At 52.5% G+C, this 22,620-nt stretch overlaps 1 protein-coding gene across 1 annotated transcript; it reads right to left on the bottom strand.

Annotated features, from left to right (window-relative positions):
- On the bottom strand, positions 7,160 to 15,899 carry NMUR1 (neuromedin U receptor 1). Its single transcript, XM_005676958.2, has 3 exons — positions 15,789 to 15,899; positions 13,044 to 13,929; positions 7,160 to 7,962 (listed from the first exon to the last, which is right to left on the bottom strand). Exons 1-3 carry the CDS (start codon positions 15,897 to 15,899, stop codon positions 7,580 to 7,582), a joined length of 1,380 nt encoding a protein of 459 aa, XP_005677015.2. The 3' UTR covers positions 7,160 to 7,579.

The following is a 22,620-nucleotide window of genomic DNA, read 5'->3' as shown; positions in this document are numbered from 1 at the left end:
GGGTCACAGAGTCGGACAAGACTGAAGCGACTTAGCAGCAGTAGCAGCAGCAGGAGGCACTTAACATCTGGTTAAGTGACCACTTCTAGTGATGGTAACACTGTTTAGACAGTTTGGGCATTGTCAGCTTCATCCATCCATCATAACCATGGAGCTTCTACCAGACGGTTCTAGGCAGTTCTCTTATAAAGCAAATGATTGAAAACAATCTTTTGGGTTGGCCAAAATGTTCCTTAGGTTTTTCCATAAAATCCTATGGAAAAACCCCAAGGAACTTTTTGGCCAACCCAATATTATTCATTGACGAGGGAGAGTATATGTGCAGAAAATGACAGAGATCAAATTGCAAAATGTTAATAGTGATTAATTTAGGTGTAGGGAATAGAAGTAATTATTTGCGTAATTCATTTTTTCCCCAAATTTAATAAAATGGGAACAAAAAATAATCCTGCCTGTGCCTGAAGACCAGACAGACAAGGAAACAGACTGGAGGGAAGGTTTCAAGTCCAAATTCCAGGGAGAGCAGCCAGGGAGAGTCCAGAGAATGAGAGCAAAGAACTTGGACTGCAGTCAGCTTTGCTATTGTTTTTGCCTGTCCAGTGTCCATTCCTCCCCCCCATGAATTCTGTTCTGGTAGAACTGTCACTATAGATGCTCCACCCTTTCCTGGTCACAGGTCAGGGGCCAGTCAGCCCCCTTCTCCCGCGGCTTTTGAGCGTTGAGCAGCTTCGCCTCCTCCTGGAAGCCCTCCCTCCACTGGGGCAGCTGCCTGTCTTCTGTGCCCCGGAGTTCCAGCTGTCAGAACCCTTGTATCCCAGTGCCTGCATGCCCACCCCACCCCCAGCCTCATGCAGCGCCTGGCACATGGTATTCAGTACTTAGCTGAATAAATGAGGCCCACATTGCTTAGAGCTGATGAAGGTACTTGAATGTTAGATTAAAAGATCCCAGGTAGGGACTTCCCTCGGAGAAGGCAATGGCATCCCACTCCAGTACTCTTGCCTGGAAAATCCCATGCTCAGTCGGACACGACTGAGCAACCTCACTTTCACTTTTCACTTTCATGCATTGGAGAAGGAAATGGCAACCCACTCCAGTGTTCTTGCCTGGAGAATCCCAGGGACGGCAGAGCCTGGTGGGCTGCTGTCTATGGGGTCGCACAGAGTCGGACACGACTGCAGCAACTTAGCAGCAGCAGCAGGGACTTCCCTGACTCCGAGCTTCCAATGCAGGGGATGCAAGTTTGATTCCTAGTTGGGGAACTAAGTAAGATCCTACATGCTACAAGGCATGGCCATAAAAACCAAAAATTTTTAAAAAATGAAGATCTCAGGTGCTCTTGTAGATGTTCCAGAAAATCTGGCAGCAGCTTCCTGGCCCTCCAGTCTAGTCCTAGCTTGTGACCACCTCTCTGGAGTCAGGCAACTCTTAGCCAGGTACAGCCTTCCCTGAATCCCCACTGTCCCCCAGTTGGGCCGTGGCCTCTCTTCCTGAGCAGCCCCCCAACTGTCCCCCTCTGCCTGTGCAGAAGCTTGAAAGAAGGTGAAGCTGAGCTGTTGCACTTAAAGAGGCCACACAAGGGGACATGGAGTAACTACCATCCTCACACTAAACCTCGTAGACTTACGGACCTGGACACCAGAAGGATACAGCAGTCAGTGTTGGCCTCTGAGTCTCATGTGTGCAGGCAGGTTGCACACCGTTTTTTTGAAATGTATCTTCCAATGCAGACTGACTTTGGCCTAACGCCGATTGACTTTTTTAAATTAATTAATTAATTAATTAGACTGCATTGGGTCTTAGTTGAGCTACATGGAATCTTCGATTGTGGCATGCAGGATCTTTAGATATGGCATGTGGAACCTTGTTCCTTGACCAGGGATTGAGCCCAGTCCCCCTGCCTGGAGGGCAAAGAGTCTCAGCCACTAGACCACCAACCACGGAAGTCCCCAGTCTGACTTTTGAGTCAGGATTCAAACCCAGGCAGCCTAACCAGAATCCTTGCTCACCACCTAAACGTTATTGCTTTGTCAGAAGAAGCATACTACAGTGCTTAGAAAATGTAAACGTGTTTCTAGGATCAAATTCCTTAAGCCTGTCCTCATCGTTATTGCCTCTTAAAAAAAAAAAGTGTTTGTTTGTTTGTTTGTTTTTTAAGATTTAAAATGTTTTATTTATTATTTTTTTTTTTTAATTTTAAAATCTTTAATTCTTACATGCGTTCCCAAACATGAACCCCCCTCCCACCTCCCTCCCCATAACATCTCTCTGGGTCATCCCCATGCACCAGCTCCAAGCATGCTGTATGCTGCGTCAGACATAGACTGGCGATTCGATTCTTACATGATAGTATACATGTTACAATGCCATTCTCCCAAATCATCCCACCCTCTCCCTCTCCCTCTGAGTCCAAAAGTCCATTATACACATCTGTGTCTCTTTCCCTGTCTTGCATACAGGGTCGTCATTGCCATCTTCCTAAATTCCATATATATGTGTTAGTATACTGTATTGGTGTTTTTCTTTCTGGCTTACTTCACTCTGTATAATCAGGCTCCAGTTTCATCCATCTCATCAGAACTGATTCAAATGAATTCTTTTTAACGGCTGAGTAATACTCCATTGTGTATATGTACCACAGCTTTCTTATCCATTCATCTGCTGATGGACATCTAGGTTGTTTCCATGTCCTAGCTATTATAAACAGTGCTGCGATGAACATTGGGGTACATGTGTCTCTTTCAATTCTGGTTTCCTCGGTGTGTATGCCCAGCAGTGGGATTGCTGGGTCATAAGGTAGTTCTATTTGCAATTTTTTAAGGAATCTCCACACTGTTCTCCATAGTGGCTGTACTAGTTTGCATTCCCACCAACAGTGTAGGAGGGTTCCCTTTTCTCCACAGCCTCTCCAGCATTTATTGCTTGCAGATGTTTGGATCGCAGCCATTCTGACTGGTGTGAAGTGGTACCTCATTGTGGTTTTGATTTGCATTTCTCTAATAATGAGTGATGTTGAGCATCTTTTCATGTGTTTGTTAGCCATCCGTATGTCTTCTTTGGAGAAATGTCTATTTAGTTCTTTGGCCCATTTTTTGATTGGGTCGTTTATTTTTCTGGAATTGAGCTGCAGAAGTTGTTTGTATATTTTTGAGATTAGTTGTTTGTCAGTTGCTTCATTTGCTATTATTTTCTCCCATTCAGAAGGCTGTCTTTTCACCTTGCTTATATTTTCCTTTGTTGTGCAGAAGCTTTTAATTTTAATTAGATCCCATTTGTTTATTTTTGCTTTTATTTCCAGAATTCTGGGAGGTGGATCATAGAGGATCCTGCTGTGATTTATGTCTGAGAGTGTTTTGCCTATGTTCTCCTCTAGGAGTTTTATAGTTTCTGGTCTTACATTTAGATCTTTAATCCATTTTGAGTTTATTTTTGTGTGCGGTGTTAGAAAGTGATCTAGTTTCTAGTCAGTCCCCAGTCTGACTTTTGAGTCAGGATTCAAACCCAGGCAGCCTAACCAGAATCCTTGCTCACCACCTAAACCTTATTGCTTTGTCAGAAGAAGCATACTACAGTGCTTAGAAAATGTAAACGTGTTTCTAGGATCAAATTCCTTAAGCCTGTCCTCATCGTTATTGCCTCTTAAAAAAAAAAAAGTGTTTTAAAAATAGAGTGAGAAGGAGAATGATTAAGTATTACAGACTACAGTTTGGGGTTTTAGAACAATCAACGATAATAATCGCTTATCTTAAGAATATGTAAAGACAACCACTAGTAGAACAGAGTCTGTACCCTTCACAGCAGGGGTGGATGGATCTGTTAAGGTTCTTGGTTACAAACAATGGCAAACAACTCTGACCAACTTAAGCAGAAAAGGAATTTATTGAAAGGCTCTTGGGAGCTCATAACAACAGCTCTTGGAAAACCTGGCAGAGCAAATGGGCAGAAGCCAAGGCAGGCTGGGCAGCTGGAGCCCCAGGGGCAGCTGGATGGGATGCTGCTATTGGCACTGCTGCCCTGTGCTGCCCTGCCATGGGTCTTAGCATCACTTGCTCCCGACGTGGGACCCTCCAGCTGCCTGAGTGCAAGTCATGGGTCACAGTGATGCTGTGTCCAGAATGCTTTCAGTTTCTGTATTACTAGTAGGAGCCTGGGCTTGGTCTCCCACCAAGAGTCACACACTGGGGGATTACCCTCAAATGAGTTGATAATGCAAATACTAGGGAGCCCTCCAAGAAGGCAGCTCCTCTCTACAGGGAAGACTTGGGACAAAGAACGCCTGGTGGATCTGTTACAAGACAAGAATGAGGAAGAAGGAGACACTGAGAAGTGTATGAAATGAGATGGGCTCCCGGACATCAGGACTCATCTGGAAATGCCATCTGTCTACAGAAGAATGGATGTGAAGTGCTGCACACTTTATATTTCCTGAGCAGATACTGTAACAAAAGGAAGGGTGGGCAAACGCAGCTTTGTTTGTTGATGACACCCAACTTGGTGAGTTCCCAAAGAAAATAAAACTTTTTTTCTGAGAAGGAAAGGGTGATCACCTCAGCCTTCAGAAATACTTTAAGAGAGGGTTGTGTGTGATGAACCGTGGGATCTAGGACCCTCAGAAAGGAAGTGAAGAGCAGAGGCAACTGATGGACTGGGAGAAAGAAGAGCAGCTGAGAACCAGGAAGGTTAGACGTGTGTAAAGAATAACTACCACTTATAGAGCAACAGAGCTGGAACGAGGTAATCATGGTCAAGAGCTCCCACATCCAGACATGGAAACGCTCCTGGGGGTCCTGGGAGTGAGGAGGTGACCACGGGACCAAAAGGCCGGGGTGGAGCAGAGTGTCCAAAGCTGTAGGAAAGACCAGGAGCAGATGCCAGGGTCGCAGAGGACTGTCCACGTGGGCTTCAGCATCACCCAGTATCACAGCAGGAGAGGAGGAGATGGGAAGCAGAGAGGGCCCAGCCTCTTGAACAAGGAGGAGGAGGAATGTGTATGACTGTAGCCAGGACAGGAGGTGACTCGAGCCCCAGAGGAGCCAGCACTCCTGTCCTGGGAGTAGTACTGGGCACTTGGCAATGCTGCCGCGCACCCCACCTCCCCTACCAGCCTGACCATGCAGAAGAGCAGAGCAAGCTGCAGAAGACCCTGCATCCGGGAGAGACTGGGATCTTGCCGGCTGGCCTTTCCACCTCCATTGTTTCTCAAGGGCTGAGCCCAGAGCAGCTGTTTCCACTTTCCATGGTAACCAGTGACTCATGACAAATGGGACCTACCCACTGACGTGTTATGGAGACACTCGAGAGACATACACCGAATTTACACTAAGAGCCCAGGTCTTCTGATAACTCACCTCCCCTATGTTCCCCCATCTGCCCAGGGCTTCTCTGCCCATAGTTGGCCCTTCACAAATACTGACCAAAGCCTCAGGAGCACGTCAGCTCTGACCATCACTTAAGAGAGGCTCCAGGGAGTCCAGTTAGTCTGTCGGAACAATAGCAGGCTCCAGCCTGAAGTCTGGCGGTAGCCGCCTCCCCCAGCGCCACCCCAAGGCCTCCGGGGAGCTCATTTCAGAGACGACATTGGGTCCTCGTGGCTCTGCACAGCCTCTTTACACAAGCTCCCTTCTCAAATTTGCCCATCCTGTCTTATATATGGTGGTTACCTCTGGAGAGTAAAGCTACAGGTGACTTTTTTTTTTCTTTTCCTTTAGGTTTAATCCTTCCTTAAAAAAAAAAAAAAAAACCTGTAGTAAAATACATATACAATTTACTGTCTTAACCATTTAAGTGTATAATTCAATATTATTCAAGTATATTCACATTGGTTTGCAACCAATCTCCAGAACTTTCAAACTGAAACCCTGTACCCATTAAACAACTATTTCCCCCTCCCTCTCATCCCCTAGCAAGGGTGGGTTTTAATTACTTTAAACTGCTTTCGTTTTCACTCATTTGTAATTTCCAATTTTCTAAAATGAGTATTGTTTTTACAATTGAATTTCAAAAACCCCAGAACATTTTGTACAGTCTCCTCCACTTTGCAGTCAGGGGGCCAGGGGCCTGAGCTGGGGAGAGTCTGCAGGGAGAGCCCCGTAGCGCCCGGGGGCCCTACAGCCCCTCGCCAGGGAGGTCAGGGTTCCTCCTGCTGCAGTTCCCCCTCGGGAGGAGAACGGGCTGGGCACTGTGGCAGGACAAGTTCTGGCCATGAACTGAGTCCTGGCTGAGCACCCAGCGATCCACGGGGATTCAGGATGAGCTTCATTTCAGGACTTAGCCCGTCTCTCTTCTCACCTCAGGGCTTTCCTAGTGGCTCGGCAGGAAAGTATCTGCCTGCAGTGCAGGAGATGCAGGAGACACCGGCTCGATCCCTGGGTCAGGAAGATCCCCTGGAGGAGGGCATGGCAACCCACTCCAGTATTCTTGCCTGGAGAATCCCATGAACAGAAGAGCCTGGTGGGCTACAGTCTGGGGGGTCCCAAACAGTCAGATACGACTGAGCACGCATGCACCCTCTTCTCACTTCACAGAGCCCCAAGCAGTCCCCACAGGGCACCCTTTGTCCTTGGGTGGCCCATGTCTCTTGTCCCCAGAGATTCTCTGGCCAGTCAAGCCCAATGCTCCGCTCATCTTAGGTCCCCAAGCCAGCACGTGAGGAGGTGAGAATGGAGGCAGGCAGGGGCCTCTGGTTACACACATGGTCCCTCAGTCGGTGCCAAGTCTCACTTTCTCTAGGACAATCAAAGAATGTTCTTTGGGTGGCTCTGGAGGAGGTGGTTTGGGTAGCTTGTAGGGGTCAGGGCAGGAGTGAAGGTTGACGGTAGTGAGGATGTGAAGGGTAATTTCCACCTTGTTAATCTGAGGGTATCTGTTACCAGCAGTGACTTCTGCACCCACACAGAAAACCAGCTGAAGTGCCAAAGTGCGATGCTCCAGAGTGTCAGGGTCTCTTTTTTTTTGCAAATAAGGGACCCAGGCATGTAAGGAGAGGCAATTTGCTTGATGCTGGGCAGCGGGGGGTGGGGGTGGAGGGTGGGTGTTTGCGCAGGAGGTGGCAGCACAGCCGAGATTGGAAGCAGGTCCCTTGGATCCCAGGCACACCTGCCACCTAGCGGCTCCACCAGGTGGAAATCCCAGAGCAGAATAAGTCAACTGGGGCTGGGGAGGGCTTGGGTCAGAGGAAGGGCACAAGTGCCCAGGTGCACCAAGAGCTAGAGGGGGCAGAGTGGACCAGAACCGGAAGCTCAGCAAGAAATGGAAAGGAAAGGAAGGACCGCCCCGGAAACACTTCAGAAACTGGGGGTGGGTGGGGGAACCCCCAGATGGAGTCTTCCCGTGCCCAGTTAGCCAGCCATGATGTTCCTACCAGGGCAGGGCCGTACCAGAAGGCCTAGGGGCCTGGAGAGCAGACAGCAACCTTATAATCGTTCCAATACATGGGTGGGGGCAGTAGTCAGGTGTCAGAGTTACTAGGCCGAAGTGGGGAAGAGGGACAGAGGATAGCCTGCAGAAGAGGCAGGTGTGACCCCCCCCAAAGCTGGGTGTGACCTCTGGCCCCTTGGGGTGAAGCAGCATGAGGCTCCTCTCAGGAGGGGTTCGTCCGTTGCTGGCCCCCTGGGCCACTGTTCTCGGCCAGAGGCTGGGCCTGGCTGCCCGGGGAGCCCATGTCACCCAGGGTGCTGCCCGTGGTCACCCTGCTGAGGCTGTAGGAGCTGTGGTGGGCTCTGCGGCCACGGCACTGGGTCCCTGGGCACAGGGCCTCCCGGAAGGCGTCCCGGAAGCGGGTGGACATGAGGCTGTAGAGCACAGGGTTGGCGGCCGAGCTGAGGTAGAAGAAGACTCCAGAGATGACGTGCACGTACTGGAAGGCCAGGAGCAGGCCCTCGGTCCAGCGGGACATGCAGCTCCACATGAGGCGGTCGATGTGGAACGGGGCCCAGCAGATCCCGAACACCACGACCAGCACAACTGCAGGCAGAGAGGGCACCTGTTCTCACCTCCATGCTTCTCCCACAGGCCACCCATGCCCACGGTCCAGCTGGAAGCTTCTGGAAGTCTGTCTGCCCTGACCGCGCACCTTTAGGAGAGGCTGCTCTCGAGCCACTGCCACTGACTGACCAGTGGGCTGTGCCCTGGACCAGCCGTGGACACCCGAGCCAAGCCTGGCCTGGTCCGGTTCTCTCGCCGTGGAACTGGAACTGAGTGCGTGACACAGTGTTGCTAAGGACCCCTCTGGTGACACTCGGGAGCCCATGCATGCTCATGTATAAGCAGGGAGAAGCAGGAGAATGGGGCCTGTGGTCAGAGGACAGTACAAACACACACACACACACACACACGATGAACACCAGCCCCCATACACGCGCACACACACACACACACACACACATACACACACGATGAACACTGGCCCCCATACACACACACACACACACACACAATGAACACCGGCCCCCATACACGCACACACAGACACACACATACACGATAAACACTGGCCCCCATACACACACACACACACACACACACACAATGAACACCGGCCCCCATACATGCACACACAGACACACACATACACGATAAACACTGGCCCCTATACACACACACAGACACACACACACACACACAATGAACACTGGCCCTCATACACACACACACACACACACACTGAACACCGGCCCCCACACACACACACACACACACACACACAGACACGATAAACACTGGCCCCCATACACACACACACACACACACACACACACACACACACACAATGAACACCGGCCCCCATACATGCACACACAGATACACACAGACACGATAAACACTGGCCCCCATACACACACACACACACGATGAACACCGGCCCCCATACACGCACACACAGACACACACATACACGATAAACACTGGCCCCCATACACACACACACACATACACACAATGAACATGGCCCTCATACACAGACACGATGGAACACTGGCCCCCATACACACACACACACACAATGAACACCGGCCCCCATACACACACACACACTCACACACACACACACACATGATGAACACTGCCCCCCCCACACACACGATGAACAGTGGTCCCCATACACACACACACACACACACACACACACAATGAACACTGGCCCCCATACACACACACACACTCACACACACACACACACACGATGAACACTGCCCCCCACACACACACGATGAACAGTGGTCCCCATACACACACACACACACACACACACACACAATGAACACCGGCCCCCATACACACACACACACACACACACACACACGATGAATACTGCCCCCCCCACACACACGATGAACAGTGGCCCCCATACACACACGCACACACACACACACACACACAATGAACACCGGCCCCCATACACACACACACACACACACACACACACACACACAATGAACACCGGCCCCCATACACACACACACACACACACACAATGAACACCGGCCCCCATACACACACACAAACACACACACACACACACACAATGAACACCGGCCCCCATACACAGACACACGATGGAACACTGGCCCCCACACACACACACACAAACACACACACACACACACGATGAACACTGCCCCCCACACACACACGATGAACAGTGGCCCCCATACACACACACACACACACAATGAACAGCAGCCCCCATACACACACACAGACACACACACACAATGAACACTGGCCCTCATACACAGACACGATGGAACACTGACCCCCATACACACACACACACACACACATGATGAACACTGGCCCCCATACATACACACACACAGACACACACACACACGATGAACACCACCCCCCCATACACACACATGATGAACACTGGTCCCCATACACACACACAGACACACACACACAATGAACACTGGCCCCCATACACAGACACACGATGGAACACTGGCCCCCATACACACACACACACACACACAATGAACACCGGCCCCCATACACACACACACACACACATACACAGGATGAACACTGGCCCCCCCCCACATGATGAACAGTGGCCCCCATACACACACATACACATGATGAATACTGCCCGCCCCCACATACACGATGAACACCGGCCCCCATACATACACACACACACACACACACACCACACACACACACACGATGAACACTGGCCCCCCCACACACACGATGAACAGTGGCCCCCATACACACACATACACACAATGAACACTGCCCCCCGACATATACAATGAACACCGGCCCCCATACACACACACACACACACACACACACACACAATGAACACTGGCCCCCATACATACACACACACACAGACACACACACGATGAACACCAGCCCCCATACATACACACACACACAGACACATACACACACGATGAACACTGGCCCCCATACATACACACACACACAATGAACACCGGCCCCCATACACACACAAACACACACACACACACGATGAACACCACCCCCCCATACACACACATGATGAACACTGGTCCCCATACACACACACACACACACACGATGAACACCGGCCCCCCCTCACACACGATGAACACCGGTCCCCATACATACACACACACACACACAGACACATGATGAACACCGGCCCCCATACACACACACACACACACACACACACACACGATGAACACTGGCCCCACACACACACACGACAAACACCAGTCCCCATACATACACAGACACACACACAGACACACACACACACACACACACGATGAACCCTGGTCCCCATACATACACACACACACAGACACACACACACATGATGAACACTGGCCCCCATACACACACACACACACACACACTTGCCTGCCTTGGCCCTAGAAGCCTTCGAAGCCCCAGCCCCCAGCTCTCCCGGGCTCAGCTCAGTATCCTTCCTGCACAAACTCCCTTTCTTTGAAAGGTCCCATCCCACCCCCAGAAAAAAGGCAGGACAGGCAGCCAAGCCTTCACTCTTTCTCCGGAGCATCCCTCCAGCCCTGGTCTTAACCCTGCCCTTCCTTGGGTCTCTGCCATCAGATCTGCCTTGATTTCTGTGCCTTGTTCCTCGTGTTTGCTTCTCCAACTCACGATCCTTCCCCCGCAGTGTCTCCCCCTCTTATGGCCGTCTGTGGCCTTCCTCATAATCTGGGATTTCAGTCAGAACATGGCTTACAACATCCCCAGCACACGGCCTGGTGTGTAGTAGGTCCTCAGAAAGTGAAGACAGGAGGCAGAGAAGAAAGCCAGAGCCCCAGGCCAGCAAGCAAGGCAGCCTTAAGGAAACACCCCACTTTCCCAAGGCAAGAGCCACCCCAGAGGCAGAGACTCGGCCCCAGTGGGCAGGGAAGCAGGAGGCAGCAGGGGCAGGTGGTCTCTAGTGCAGGGGTGAGCACAGAGCTCCAGGTCGGGCCCACCTTCGGAGGCGGCACAAGTGACCGCGGGATCTGGGACACTGTTCTTGGGGGTGAGAGGAATGAGCCCCTCTGTGGAAGCAGGGCAGTCCCCAGTTCGCTGGATAAAATCCCTTCACTTTGACCAAGGTCTCACCAGCACCATCCTGTCCTGGCTCATCCCACCTACCTGATTCAGACCCTGTGGAATAGGGCAGGGTGGGGAGAGAATCAATGACTGGGTTAGCATCAGTTTGCTTGTTTTCCCCAGGACCACTGTTTATGAGAAAGTGCTAGGCCTAGGGCCATCAAATCATTACACAACTGTCAGATCAATTGGCACCCACAACTTAGGGGGATGGTATTATTTGTTTAGGAGTCCTGTGTTATGTGCAGAAGCTGTTAGGTCCTGAAGGAGGGTATGGCAACCCACTCCAGTACTCTTGCCTGGAGAATCCCGTGGACAGAGGAGCCTGACAGGCAACAGTGCATAGGGTCACACAGAGTTGGACACAACTGAAGCAACTTAGTATGCATAGGGCCACAGTAAGATCCAGAGTCTCAAGCCAGCTGAGTGTGCCCTAGTCAGCCCCAGTCCCCACTTTTGTCCTGATCACATAGACCCTCACAAACATGCCTCTAATGACCTCTTTTTTTCTCTCACTATTGTTTTTTTTTTTTTGGCTGTACTGTGCGGCATGCAGGATCTTGGTTCCCAGACCAGGGGTCAAACTTGCGCTCCCAGCATTGGGAGTGCAGAGTCCTAACCACTGGGCCACAGGGAAGTCCCACAACCTCTTTCAGATCATGGCCACTTGTGTGGTCCCCAGTGAGCTGCAGACATGGCATGCAGGAAATTCACCACCTTGCCTTTCCAGCATCCCATCCCCTTCTTTTGGGAATTTTGCTCCCCCTGATCCCACCATGTGGATCTGTGGGGGCTGCTCACCTCAGTATCCTGCCACTCTGGCCCCGTGGCAGGCCATGACCTAAGCCCACCAATGAGAATCCTTCCCTGGGATTTTCAACTGCCACCAAGGGAAGAGGACAGTTAGTTCCGCAGGAAAGGGGAACTCTGTGTCTGAGGTCATGGCAGGCTGCTCAGGGAAGGACAGAACCAAGACATATTTGGGAGCAAAGATGAGAGACCTGGGGGATCCAGAGCCCATGAACAGCTCGGTCATCCTGGAGCCCAGCTTCTGCCCTGTCTGCCTTTGGTCCCATGAGCTGGCTTCATGGTGATAGACCTGTGCGTTTGCACCAAGCCCTGACCTTAAAATGGTCAAGACAGCAGCTCTACTCTTTCTGTCTTAAGGTTCTTAATCATTTTTTTAACAAGGGACCCTGAATTTTCATTTTGCATTGGGCTCCACAGATTATGCAGCCGATCCTGCTATGAACCATTCACATTTATCCTTCGTGTCAGTTTCTCACGAGTTAGTCTAAAAGAGTATGCACACATGCGCACGTGCACACGGGGGTGGGGGTGGGGTTACTCCCCTCACGCTAATCCCCCTTCATAAATCCAGACATTCAACCCCTTCCCCCAGGCCTGGAAAAACCCCAGCTCCATGCCTAGTGCCTGGCTCAGTCCCCCTTCCCAGCAGCAACACTTACACAGCATCTTGGTCACCTGTGTCCGACCCCCATCCTGCAGCCCCCGGAGCCTTCGGCTGTCGCTTGTCCTGGCCCTGCCCTTGGCCTCCTGCCTGGGAATCAGCTGCCTCTCACGCCGCAGCCGCAGGCCGATGAGCAGGTAGAGCACGCTGATGGTGGCCATGGGCAGGCAGAAGAAGAGCAGCGCGGTGGCCAGCACCACCAGTTTGTAGATGGCTCTCGGGCGCACCACGGTGCACACGGCCGAGCTGGGCACCAGGCCCCGGCAGGGCACATCTAGCTGCTGGATGCCGTGCAGGCTGGTGTTGGGCAGAGAGCAGAGCACAGCGAGGCCCCAGATGGCGGCGAGCACGCGGCGCACGTGGGCGTGCGTCACCACCGACCTGGCCCGCAGCGGGTGCACCACGGCCACGTAGCGCTCGACGCTCAGGGCGGTGACGTTGAGCACCGAGGCCAGGCAGACGGTCTCAAAGAGCAGCGTGCGGAAGTAGCAGCCGCCGGCGCCCAGCAAGAACGGGTAGTTGTTCTGCATCTCGTAGAGCTCCAAGGGCAGGCCCACAAGCAGCACCAGCAGGTCCGACACGGCCAGGCTGAAGAGGTAGTAGTTGGTGGGCGTGCGCATGGCCCTGTGGCGCAGGATGACGGTGCAGGTCAACGCGTTGCCCACCGCGCCCACTGCAAAGATCAGCAGGTAGGTGACACAGATGGGCATGAATAGCTCCGTCTGCTGGGGCCCCAGGTACTTGAGCCTGAGCTCTTCGTCAGTCAGGTTCAAGTCCTGGGGGTCAAAGGGCCCCAGAGCCCTGCTGCCATTGCAGGACACCCGGCTCCTTGCACCCAGGGACCTGTCTCCAGGGATGATGGAGCAGTTGAAACAGAGAGGAACCTGTGAAACGGAAGAGAGAGACACCCAGAAAGTCACTCAGGGAACCTGGCTCTATCCTAGTTCCAGCTAAAGGTGCCGTTGACACCAAGAGGGCCATTATTTTTTGTGCCACTGAGAAAGGAAAACTCTGCCATCCATTGTAAGACCCATCACAATTTCTTCTTTAAAATGTACATCTTAGGGACTTTCCTGATGATCCAGTGGCTGACACTCTGTGCTCCCAATGCAGGGGGCCCAGGTTCCATTCCTGCTCAGGGGACTAGATTCTGTACGCAGCAACAAGAATCCTGAGTGCTGCAACTAAGAGCCAATGCAGCCAAATAAATAAAAAATGTTAAAGAATTCCCCGCAAAATATACATCTTAAAAATGATTTTTTTAAAAGTGGGACTTCAATTTTTTAAAGATTTATTTATTTATTTTCTTCTGGCCATGCTGGTCTTCCCTGCAGTGCAATGGGCTTTCTCTTAGTTTCAGGGGGCGGGGGCCACTTTGTTGCGGTGCTCAGGCTTCTCATTGCAATGGCTTCTCTTGTTGCCGAGCACAGGCTCTAGGCGAGTGGGCTTCAGTAATTGTGTCTGGTAGGCTCAGTAGTTGTGGTGCATGCACTTAGTTGCTCTGCAGCATGGGGGAACCTCCCAGCCCAGGGGTCAAACCTAGGTCCCTTGCATTGGCAAGCGGATCCTTAACCACTAGACAACCAGGGAAGCCCCGGAACTTCAATTTTTAATTTCACAAGCTACTGAAACCTTTGGTTAGTGATGGAAACTCTGAAGCGTGCGCCATGCCATCAGCAGTCCCTGTCAGTCTCTCCCCTTCCAAGCCATGGACTTTGGGAGAGACACTCAGTTTGGGCACCTGTAAAACGGGCACAGTGCACAGTATCACTTGGTCCTGATGAACAAGGAAGTGTTCTGGAAACACCTGCTTGGATTCAAATCTAGCCTCACCAATTTCGAACTGTGGGACCATTTGCATGGTAACCTCTCTGTGGCTGTTCCCTTATTACAAGGATCCAGAAATTTAATCCATGAACGGTATTAACACACCGTCTGCCTGACACACAAAAGGGCCTCATTACATGACCTTGCTGGGAGGACTGGGTCACTGGGGATCAAGCAAGGGAGTGAAAGGGCCCAAAACTACAATGCTGATCCAAAAGTTAGTGCTTACTTCTGTTTTCTATTCCCTGAACCGTTTGAAGTCGATTTGATACCTTTGATGCTGCCAGTTCTGAGGTTCACTCTCCTCCCTCTGGCTCCCCATCTCTTTGCCAGCCCACCAGAGAGAGTGGGGCTTCCCAGGTGGCGCTAGTGGTAAAGAACCCTCCTGCAACTGCAGGAGACATAAGAGACTCAGGTTCGATCCCTGGGTTGGGAAGATCCCCTGGAGAAGAAAATGGCAACCCAGTCCAGTATTCTTGCCTGGGAAATCCCCTGGACAGAGGAACCTGGCAGGCTACAATCCATATGGTCTCACAGAGTGGGACACGACTGAAGTGACACAGCATGCAGATAGAGTAGCTAAGGACCCTGGCTATGAAGCTAAACAGACTGGCCGGGGATCAAGTGCCAGGTCCGCCATCCTCTTCTGTGACAGGACCTCACTGTGCCTCAGTCTCCTTATCTGTAAAATGGGTAAATAGATACAGCCTACCTCCTAGCTAGTTTCTGGGAAGAGTAAATGAGAGAATTAAGTTCTCAGGAATGTGCCTGATAAATTTCAGGTGCTCAACTCCAATGCATAGTGACATGATCCTCTCACCCTGCAAATGAAGGACAGTCTAAGGGACATGGGGCTGGGGCTGAACGGGATTCCTCTGGTCCTGAGGCTTGATGCGAAAGACTGGGAGCTGCCCACCTGAGCCTGTTCCTCAAACCAGCCACCACCACCTTCCCTCCCTTCTGAGCAACCGGCGATTTTCCGGCTTGGTTCCTGGATCCGCTCCCTGGATCCTCGCTCCAGCTCCATTTCCTCTCCTCAGATGCGGGTTCGGGGCTCCCCTTGCCCACGTACCTGTGTACCCACCGTCCAACTTTCTTTTTCAGGTCCTTCTCTCCCCTAGATCTCAAGTATTCTTCATTCCGAGTATCTTCTCACCAAAGCCTCCACCCAGAAGCCTCCCCCAGCCTTCCTGCCTCTCTGACACCGAATCCCCGCGTGTTGGGATGGAGGAGCATGTTTATCCCCTCAAAAGTTCCTCCCGCCCCTGCCGCCCCCGCGCTCCCTACCGGTGTTGCTGCGAGAGCTAAGCCGGGACCGCAGCGATGAGCTGAGAACGCTTAGGCGCCGACCCGGGTTCGAGAGAGAGGCTCCTACGAACCCGGGGAAAGGTCGCCACACCATAGACCTCATGCCTCGCGGCGCGCAAGGCCGGCGAAAAGACAGATATACCCAACGAGGCTGCGAGTCCTCCGGAGAGCGGGGTTGCGGGGGGCGCGTCTCAACTGGCCCTGCGATCCCTACCGCTCAGGGGCGACCCTGCGGGCGCGCCCTCCCCGCCGCGCCCACATCCCGCGCACCTACCATGCCGCCTGCGCCCCGCGAGATCCCAGGGGCCGGGAGCCCACGCGGCGAGCGCGGGCCAGGCGTCCTCGCTCTTATCGACAGACGGACGCGGCGCCAGAGCGGGCCGACTGGCCGTCTGGAGGCAGCCAGCCTGCTAGCAGCCCGCCGGTCGCCCCGCCCGTCGGGGGCCAGGGGCGCTCTGGCTCGGACAGCCAACAGGGGGCAGTGGCGTCCCCTCAGCTCAGCTTAGCCCCCCTCAACGGCTGAACCCGGACACACTTATCTGGGGGACCCCGAACCCCCAAACGGTAGCGATTGTGTTTCCAAGGGTTTGGTGGGGGACGCTTCCAGGAACACCGGAACCCTCACAGCAACTCATTTTACAGATGAGAAAACTGAGCCTCAGAGAGATGCCACTGGAGTGATCAGGGTCTCACATCTCTGTCCTCATATTCCAGCATGCTGACTCTTCACATAACCCTTCTTATGGTGTCCCTCCAGATCCCACCTTCTCCAGCCCTGCCTTTCAAACTTACCCCCAAGGACATCCCACCAGCCCCTCCAAATCAACAAGCCGGAAAGGGTCTCATCCCAGGCTCCTGGGCTTCACATGGGATTCCTCCCCTTCTGTCTATCTCAGTCCCTGGACAGCAGTCTCCACCCCCTACCCCTTCACTCCTCTGCCTTTGGGTCCTCCAGCCCCTAAGTCCAGGGGGCTGTGCCTGCCCCTCCCCCAGGACTGCTGTAAGAACCTCCACTGTCTCTCTAGTGTGGCCTCCCACAGCCCAGCCATCTTCCTGAATCCCCCACAGTGACATTGCACTCCTTGAAAACCTTCTGTAGGGCCCAACACTCCCTTCTGACTAAGAACACTGAAGTCTAGCCTGGTACTGGACTTCCCCACTTCCGCTTGGCTTCCTGGTCCCCCTACCCTGGCGCACCAGCCAACATCCCCATCAGCATATTCTCCCACCCCAGATACCCCAACTAGCTCCCAGCCATTCAGATGTTCCGCCTGCTCCTCTTACCCTACCACAGGGCGTCCACAGGAGGGAGAAAACTGTAGAGTGGAAAGAGCCATGGATCCTGGGGTCTCCTCCCACTCCCTCAAACTGCCCACTGGTAAACCCAGCAGGGAGCACCTTCTGGGCTCAGCCCCCCTCCTCCAGCCAGCTCCTTAGCTGAAGGAACTCGCTCGGGAGTTTACCAACATGGATCTCACAGTCGGAAATGCTGGCTTCTGGGCCTCTTCCCAGGGTCTGACTTCCTTAGTCTGGGCGAGATCCAGAAATCCTCAGATTTGACCCAGAGGAACCTCGGCCCCAGAACCACACTGTGAGAAGCACCAGGAAGGGTTAAGCACAAAGCCCCAGACCCCAGGGAGGCTGTGAGCTGTATGAGGAGAAGAGACACAGACCCTCTGTACCATCCTTGCCACGATCCTGTGCCTGCCGTGAGACATGACGGTGAAGATTTCACACAGGGCTGGCACACCGCCAACACTCAAGAATGTCAGTGGGATTTGAGTGGGATTATCTCTGCCTAATGACAACTGGAGGCAAGACGTTCTACCCTTAGACTCTCTCTGCCCCCTCCTCCTCCCCATGAGTCACCTTCCCAGGAACTCCACACGTAAACACAGCCCCAGGCTCAAGGAGGTTGTGGGCAGCGAAGAGACACAGGGTCCCCGTGTCCCCTAGAGAAAAGATTCTGGCGTATCCCTGATAGCTACTCAGGCCCAGATGCATCAGCCTGGCTGGTGCCTTCAAGATCAGGGCTGCGGTCATATCAGATGAGCAGTGAGGGGCAGAGGACATTGCTGGGAACAGCCCACCATGGGGTCACAGATAGCACTTAAACATGCAATGAGCTTCGTCGAGCCCTACCCCCCTTCCTGGAACACACTCGCACACACAACTACCACCACTTCACTCAGACTCTTGAGCAGCCTGAAACCCACTGTGGACCCTCTGGAGGTGCTCAGAGCCCAAAAAAGGATGGGGAAGGACCTTATCTCTGCCTTGTGTGCGTGCATGCTAAGTCACTTGGTCATGTCTGACTCTGTGCAACCTCATGAACTATATAGCCTGCCAGGCTCCTCTGTCCATGGGATTCTTCAGGAAAGAATACTGGAGTGGGTTGCCACGCCCTCCTCCAGGGGACCTTCCTGATCCAGGAATTGAACACGCATCTCTCACGTCTACCTGCATTGGCAGGTGGTGCCACGTGGGAAGCCCTATTTCTGCCTAAGAGAGGCAGAATGGCTCCCACCGACTAGGAATTCCTACAGCTGGCTGCATTTTTCATATAGCATTGTTGTTGTTCAGTCGCCGAGTCATGGTCGTCTCTTTGCAACCCCATGGACTGCAGCAGGCCAGGCTCCTCTGTCCTCCACTATCTCCTGGAGTTTGCTCAAATTCATGTCCAATGAGTCAGTGATGCTATCTAACCATCTCATCCGCCACCCCACCATTCACAGCGTGATCAGCCATCAAAGACCACGTGAGGCTAAAAGGATGCCCTCCAAAAGGAGAGGCCCAGTGGCCATCATGGCTGTAGCATTGTCCAGAGGGCCCTGGGTGTCCTAGCCTCTGGGCCAGAGCTCGAGACCTCCACGGCAGCATGTCCCATCAGAACCCCCGACATCCACTGCCTCCCACCCCGTCCTAAGGTGGCTTCCCCACGGCCTTGTCTGTCTGGGACTCCCGCAGAGCTGAGGCCTGGACTAAACGGATGTCAGGTTCTCTGGGTGTGTATCTCAGTCTCAGGAGCTTGGATGGTAGACATCTACCAAGGCTTGGGTGCTAAGGGTCCACCTCCACACAACAGCAGTTCTGCCAGAGGAGTGCTACCGGGACCTCCAGGAGCTGGTGGGCCCGCCTCCCAGGTTCTGACCCACCCGCAGGGCTCCCTGGGCCTGAGGCCTGTGATGAGTCCCGTAGCCTTCCTCACCCTGGGGACTCCTGGAAGGCCCAGAAACCCCCACTTCCACCCTGCTTTACTGCCCCCTGGGGATGAGACAAGGAGAGTGAGGTGAGCCTGGGGATGCTGAGGCACTGGACCGGACGGAGGGGCTGTTCTGAAGCCCAGGCAGTGAAGACAGCCCAGGAGCCACCAGTAATCAGGCTCGGTAAACACGGAGAGCTGGGAAGAGTGAACGTTGCGACAGGACAGTCCAGGCTCAGCTGGATGCCTCCGCGGTTACAGCCTTTTCCACCTGGTTTGCTCAGCTGGGCGGTTACAGCCTTTTCCACCTGGTTTGCTCAGCTGGGCGGTTACAGCCTTTTCCACCTGGTTTGCTCAGCTGGGCCTGAGTAGGCCATGGCCGGGAGGGAGGAAAGGTCTGGGCCCCATGATGGAGTCTGAGATACATCTTAGGAAGCCGTGTGGCTTCAATAGTCACCCACACTCCGCACGCTGCCAGGCCTGACTCCTCTTACAGAAACTCGTTCACTCTCATGAAACGAGAGGGTAAAAGAAGGCAGGGGACAGTGGGGCCTGGATGAGAACCCTCAACCCACCCGCCCACCCCATCCACCTGGGCTCTCCGCCAGAGTTGCTCTTTAGTCGCTCAGTCATGTCCGACTCTTTTGCAACCCCATGGATGCTAGCCCACCAGGCTCCTCTGTCCATGGGATGCTCCAGGCAAGAATACTGGAGTGGGTTGGATCTTCCCTACCCAGGAAGTGAACCCAGGTCTCCCACTCTGCAGGCAGATTCTTTACCATCTCACTTACCAGGGAAGCCCATTAAGCTCAATAACATGGGTTAAAAGACTTAGGACTGAGCCACTCAGGAAATGACGTTCATAACTCTGCTCAGAATTCTCTGGGAGATACTGGAAAACTTCCAGGGGTCAGGGCTGGGGGTGCATCATTCTGCCGGTTGGGGGGGACAGGTCCCCAGACAGCTGTGGCCGGAGAGCTGGCCCCAGCGGGAGAGAAGGAGAAGACGAAACTAGGGGGAGCGTGACCACAGCTCGAGCAGGCTGGGCCCTGCAGCTGGGCCCCGGAGACCTCCGCCTCTCCTCCGCATGGAGAGGCCTGCTTGAGGCCGTCTGGCCCTTGCCACCCAAGGGCCAGGCAGCTGGTTTCTGAGCTACCCCAGTCTGTCAGGTCCCCGAGGAACTGAAACCCAGAGGGGTCACCCACCTCCTCCCCCAGCGCCTGACAGGTGCCCCAGGCTTCAACCTCCACTGGTGGCCACGGTCCCACAGCGAGAGGACCAGAAAAAAGCTCTCATCCTGAGCCTGTGTGTCCCTCATGCCTCCTCAGGGTGTGTGTGTACGTGCGTGCCGCACACCTTCCTAACTAACACACCATGTTCAGAGGCAGTATAGAGACCACTCCTTAGACTGTCCCTTTTAGGAATGCCCACGGTTACTTCAGAACCAAAGCTCCGCCAGTGAATGAAGTCAGACTGGGAATTCATTAGTTCACCATGGTTTACTGTGTCTACATTAGAGTTTTTGCTCTTCCTTTTAGTTTCTATTTATTTGTGTATGGCTGGGCTGGGTCTCCGTTGCTGTGCAGGCTTTCTCTAGCTGTGGCAGGTGAGGGCTCCTCTGTTGCAGAGCACAGGCTTCTCATTGCAGTGGCTTCTCTTGTTGCAGAGTAAGGGCCCTGGAGTGCTCAAGCTTTGGTAGCTGCCACTCTCAGGCTCTGCAGAATGTGGGAACTTTCCGGACCAGGGATTGAACACTTGTCCCCTCCATTGGCAGGTGGAGTCTTAACCACTGGACCACTAGGGAAGTCTCCCTTTTAGCTTTTAATATTGGCACAATTTCACACTTACAGACAAGTTAAAAGAATAGAATCAAGAATTCCTATACGTCCTCCACACAGATTCACCAAATGTTAAAATTTTACATTTCTTGAATCCTTTCCTCTGTGTGTGTGTCTGTGTGTGTGTGTGTGTGTGTGTGTGTCTGTGTGCTTAGTCACTCAGTCCTGTCTGACTCTTTGTGACCCCATGGACTGTAGCCCAACAGGCTCCTCTGTCCATGGGATTCTCCAGACAAGAAAACTGGAATGGGTTGCCATGCCCTCTTTCAGGAGATCTTCCCAACCCAGGGACTGAACCCAGGTCTCCTGCATTGCAGGTGGATTCTTTACCGTCTGAGCCACCAGGGAAGCCCTGTGTGTGTATGTGTATATGCAGTTTTTCTGGACTGTGTGACAGTCGCAAACCTTTACCACTTAATACTTCAGTTCTGGTTCAGGTTCAGTGTGTCCCATGAATATCAGTTCCATGGGACTGTCTTCCCAGAGGCAGTGGCGTACCAAGCGGTGAGGGTAGAGGGAGCAGTCAGCCTGGGAGGAGTAATATCTTGCCACTCAGCATTGTGATTATAGAAAGTGGACCACTCCTAGCTGGTCTGATAACCACTTTACTTTTCTTCCCAATTATTGCCATTCCCAAGGCAGACTGCTCCCACAGTCAGTAGATACAAAAGCAGTAAATAGTCAAGTGCCAACAACAACAAAAAATAGGCTCAGGACGACAACGGAAATAGCATTAAGTTGGAGAAAATAAATGAAAGAACCCAGAAGTAGTGAAAAAATGACAATTGTTCGTGCATGTGGGTGAATCTTTCTAAGGTTATCACAAGGTGAGAAGTGCTGGGTGTAGCCACCAGCAGTCGTTAGACTTGGGGAAGGGTACAAACACAGGACGCTGAGAGCGTGTGGTGGGGAGTTAGGCATCAGTGCGGGCACAATTGCCGCAAAGTTAAAGATGGCCAGGAGTCTGAGCACTTCAAGGTAGGATGCTAGAAGATTCTATCACTGAAATTCTTTTTTTTTTTTTTTAAAAAAGCTTTAATTGAAACAAAGCTTCAATTTTTATTTTACCTATTTATACATAAAACTTCTAAGGAACCCTCTGAATCCAACAAAATGTTAATAGCACATCTAAAAATAAACCTCAGATAGTCAACATCCACAAAATGTTGAATACTGATTAAAATATATATATATATATATAATGGAGAGCTACAACTTCACTATGAGGCAAACATGCACTTATTTGACTTGGATAGCACCGTCATTTACAGTTCTTCTTTAAAACTACAGTGAAGAGTGACAGCACTCAATGGTAAACTACTGCTCCAAGTCAAAATCTCTAAACAAATAAAAATAAAGTTTAAACCCCTCTCTTGGATTAACCATGACTTGTGGTAGTG

Source organism: Capra hircus, chromosome 2 (assembly GCF_001704415.2).
Source record: "Capra hircus breed San Clemente chromosome 2, ASM170441v1, whole genome shotgun sequence".
In the NCBI taxonomy this organism is placed as follows: domain Eukaryota; kingdom Metazoa; phylum Chordata; class Mammalia; order Artiodactyla; family Bovidae; genus Capra; species Capra hircus.
Note: the sequence above shows the minus strand (reverse complement) of the source record. Positions and strands in the feature narration are given on the sequence as shown.